This window comes from Macaca fascicularis, chromosome 3 (assembly GCF_037993035.2).
Source record: "Macaca fascicularis isolate 582-1 chromosome 3, T2T-MFA8v1.1".
Lineage (NCBI taxonomy): Eukaryota > Metazoa > Chordata > Mammalia > Primates > Cercopithecidae > Macaca > Macaca fascicularis.
Genome location: NC_088377.1, coordinates 136,067,732 through 136,072,109, shown reverse-complemented (window position 1 = coordinate 136,072,109; position 4,378 = coordinate 136,067,732). Strand labels below are relative to the sequence as shown.

At 45.8% G+C, this 4,378-nt stretch overlaps 1 protein-coding gene across 1 annotated transcript; it reads left to right on the top strand.

Moving 5' to 3' along the window:
- The first annotated feature begins 2,086 nt into the window (after positions 1 to 2,086).
- Positions 2,087 to 4,004, top strand: LOC102144419 (pyruvate kinase PKM). Its single transcript, XM_005573046.4, is given in 2 exon segments — positions 2,087 to 3,298; positions 3,301 to 4,004. Coding segments are annotated over 2 exon segments (1,593 nt in total). The 5' UTR covers positions 2,087 to 2,175; the 3' UTR covers positions 3,771 to 4,004.
- The last annotated feature ends 374 nt before the right edge of the window (positions 4,005 to 4,378 follow it).

Below are 4,378 nucleotides of genomic sequence, written 5' to 3'. Positions count from 1 at the left end.
ATGCCATCCATGACCAAACACATTCTCTCATGTCCTCTGTCACTGTACCAGTGGAAGCATAATTCACTTTGCAACCCAAATTAGAATTCCACAAAAACAAGTGCAGCAATGACTGGCACACTGAATAAACCTTAGGCAAATCTCAGCTTTGACTTCTAGGCTCCATGATCTAAACTTACCATCCTCATTACTGGAGTGATTTTTTTTTCTTCCACCAAAACACATGTTTTACATCCATTGAAACATTATTTCTCCTTAGGAAGCTTAGAAAGCCAGCCTGCTTAAATCTGTATTAAATGGCCTCAGTTGACAAATGTTTTGAAACTTAGAAGTCTTCATATATTTTTAGTGTCTCTAAGACTAAAAATCCTCTATTATTGACTTATTCATAAACTGATTTTAATATCAGAAATAAAAATGATATTGATAATAAGTGTAAATTGAGATGTTTATTTTAATGCAATCTTCTGTTTTTTATACAGGAGGGTTTTTTTTTGTTTGTTTGTTTTCCAGGCTGTTCAAGGATAGGAAAAGAATTACAATTTGAAACAGAAGCTACAATTACTCTTGAAAAAACATCTGAGCAACTGCTAGTTCTATTTTATTACAATCTAAAAAGGAGCCAAGTTATGTTTCAGGATTTCTGTCACTTTTAATGTCCTTTGAAAAAATAGACAGTGAGCGATTCCAGCCATCCTCTTAATATGCTCCAGTGCTAGAAATTATTGTCTCGTACATAAAACTACTCAGTAAGTTTAATTTAATTATGCTTCTGTAGTTGAAGATTTGAATCCTTCTGCATAGGTAAATGCTTTCCACCAACATGACTCCATTTGTTTTCATAAGCACTTATTGATACCAGATACTTTCCATCATAAAACGCTTAAGTTATAATTAAATTTCCCAATGGCTATTAAATAATGATAAAGTGACAGTTTTTGAAATTAAAGTTTAAAACATTTCTGAATTGTATATATATATGAAGGAATAAAAATATGATGAGCCATATGATTTTTATCTGTTGATAAACCACCTCTCAATCACTTAGTAGCTCTTAGCATGGGAGTACACATATATAAATTACAAAATAATTTAATGTGAGTCACAGATTTAGTTTGAGGGTTTAGCTATGTTTTTATAAATAGCAATATAGACCAGATCATGTATATATTAGTATGTTGGACACTCATAGCCAATTTTCATGATCAGAATAGAATTTGTCAATTATTTCAGTCATCAAAAGATCCTGAGAAACAGAAATAGAAACACTTAAATTTTTTTTCCATGGTCTATTGTATTTCTTTATTTTAAATACAGTATTATGGATAGTTGAGCTCCTAATAATATTTGACATTTATAAACTTTGTGTGGAAGGCTATGAAGAAAATAAATAAAATCAAAATTTATGTAGTATTCTAAAAGTGTTATTACTACTCAAAAAGTAAGGTAAATTTCTCTTCAACTACGATTCCTCTTATGTGAATTATTGTGATGAGAGTGTCTTAGTCAGTTTGGGTTGCTGTAACAGAATAGCGTAAACTGGGTGCCTTAAACGTCAAACATTTCTCACAGTTCTGGAGGTTGGAAGCATGAAGTCAGGGTTCCAGCATGATTGGGCTCTTGCAGAAGGCGTTCTTTCTGTTCTGCAGATGGCTGTTCTCTCGTTGTACCCTCACATGGATAGCAGAAAGAGGGAGAACAAGCTGTCTTGCATGTGTCCTTCTACGGGCAATAATCCCATTCCTAAGGGTTTCACACTCATGACCTATTTACCTCCCAAAAGATTCCATCTCCAGATACCATCACACTGGGAAACAGGCTTCAACATATGAATTTTGAGATGACACAATCAGTTCATAGCAGAGGGTTCTCTTCTTTGTGCCTGTTTGACAGATAGAATAAGTCTGGTCCTTGTATTTGCATATTGTATAAATTGTGACTCACTGTACTTGGAGATCATTAAAACAAGAAGACAATAGGGATCACAAAAAGTTAAGATCTGAAATATTGACAGCACAAAAAAAAGTAGAAGTGTATACGATGCCGTTTTTCAAAGACTGAAGGAAGATGACAAAAAGTAACTCTGGGCACAGCAGCTGCACGTCCCTGGGATCCACATCTCTTCCAATTTGCAGCGTAGCCCGAGTCGGTCAGGGCCAGAGGACCTCAGCAGCCATGTCGAAGCCCCATAGTGAAGCCGGGACTGCCTTCATTCAGACCCAGCAGCTGCATGCAGCCATGGCTGACACATTCCTGGAGCACATGTGCCGCCTGGACATTGACTCACCACCCATCACAGCCCGGAACACTGGCATCATCTGTACCATTGGCCCAGCTTCCCGATCAGTGGAGACGTTGAAGGAGATGATTAAGTCTGGAATGAATGTGGCTCGTCTGAACTTCTCTCATGGAACTCATGAGTACCACGCGGAGACCATCAAGAATGTGCGCACAGCCACGGAAAGCTTTGCTTCTGACCCCATCCTCTACCGGCCCGTTGCTGTGGCTCTGGACACTAAAGGACCTGAGATCCGAACTGGGCTCATCAAGGGCAGCGGCACTGCAGAGGTGGAGCTGAAGAAGGGAGCCACTCTCAAAATCACGCTGGATAACGCCTACATGGAAAAGTGTGACGAGAACATCCTATGGCTGGACTACAAGAACATCTGCAAGGTGGTGGAAGTGGGCAGCAAGATCTACGTGGATGATGGGCTTATTTCTCTCCAGGTGAAGCAGAAAGGTGCTGACTTCCTGGTGACGGAGGTGGAAAATGGTGGCTCCTTGGGCAGCAAGAAGGGTGTGAACCTTCCTGGGGCTGCTGTGGACTTGCCTGTTGTGTCGGAAAAGGACATCCAGGATCTGAAGTTTGGGGTCGAGCAGGATGTCGATATGGTGTTTGCGTCGTTCATCCGCAAGGCAGCTGATGTCCATGAAGTTAGGAAGGTCCTGGGGGAGAAGGGAAAGAACATCAAGATAATCAGCAAAATCGAGAATCATGAGGGGGTTCGGAGGTTTGATGAAATCCTGGAGGCCAGTGATGGGATCATGGTGGCTCGTGGTGATCTAGGCATTGAGATTCCTGCGGAGAAGGTCTTCCTTGCTCAGAAGATGATGATTGGGCGGTGCAACCGAGCTGGGAAGCCTGTCATCTGTGCTACTCAGATGCTGGAGAGCATGATCAAGAAGCCCCGCCCCACCCGGGCTGAAGGCAGTGATGTGGCCAATGCAGTTCTGGATGGAGCCGACTGCATCATGCTGTCTGGAGAAACAGCCAAAGGGGACTATCCTCTGGAGGCTGTGCCATGCAGCACCTGATTGCCCGTGAGGCAGAGGCCGCCATCTACCACTTGCAATTATTTGAGGAACTCCGCCGCCTGGCGCCCATTACCAGCGACCCCACAGAAGCCACCGCCGTGGGTGCCGTGGAGGCCTCCTTCAAGTGCTGCAGTGGGGCCATAATCGTCCTCACCAAGTCTGGCAGGTCTGCTCATCAGGTGGCCAGATACCGCCCACGTGCCCCCATCATTGCTGTGACCCGGAATCCCCAGACAGCTCGTCAGGTCCACCTGTACCGTGGCATCTTCCCTGTGCTGTGCAAGGACCCAGTCCAGGGGGCCTGGGCTGAGGACGTGGACCTCCGGGTGAACTTTGTCATGAATGTTGGCAAGGCCCGAGGCTTCTTCAAGAAGGGAGATGTGGTCATTGTGCTGACCGGATGGCGCCCTGGCTCCGGCTTCACCAACACCATGCGTGTTGTTCCTGTGCCGTGATGAACCTGAGAGCCCTTCCTCCAGCCCCTGTCCCACCCCCTTCCCCCAACCCATCCATTAGGCCAGCAACGCTTGTAGAACTCACTCTGGGCTGTAATGTGGCACTGGTGGGCTGGGACACCAGGGAAGAAGATTAGTGCCTCGCTGAAACATGGCTGTGTTTGCAGCCTGCTCTAGTGGGACAGCCCAGAGCCTGGCTGCCCATCATGTGGCCCCACCCAATCAAGGGAAGAAGGAGGAATGCTGGACTGGAGGCCCCTGGAGCCAGATGGCAAGAGGGTGACAGCTTTCTTTCCTGTGTATACTCCGTCCAGTTCCTTGAGAAAAAATGGATGCCCAGAGGACTCCCAACCCTGGCCTGGGGTCAGGAAACAGCTAGAGAGTTAGGGGCCTTAGGGCAAGGGGCTGTTGTTCCCTTGAAGCTGACTCTGGCCCTCGCCCTTACTTGCTTCCCCAGCCCCCTGGGCCTCCCCAGTTCGCACCTGTCCCCGCCCTCCACTCAGCTGTCCTGCAGCAAACACTCCACCCTCCACCCTCCACCTTCCATTTTCCCCCACCACTGCAGGGACTACTGCAGCGCCTCCAGGCCTGTTGCTATAGAGCCTACC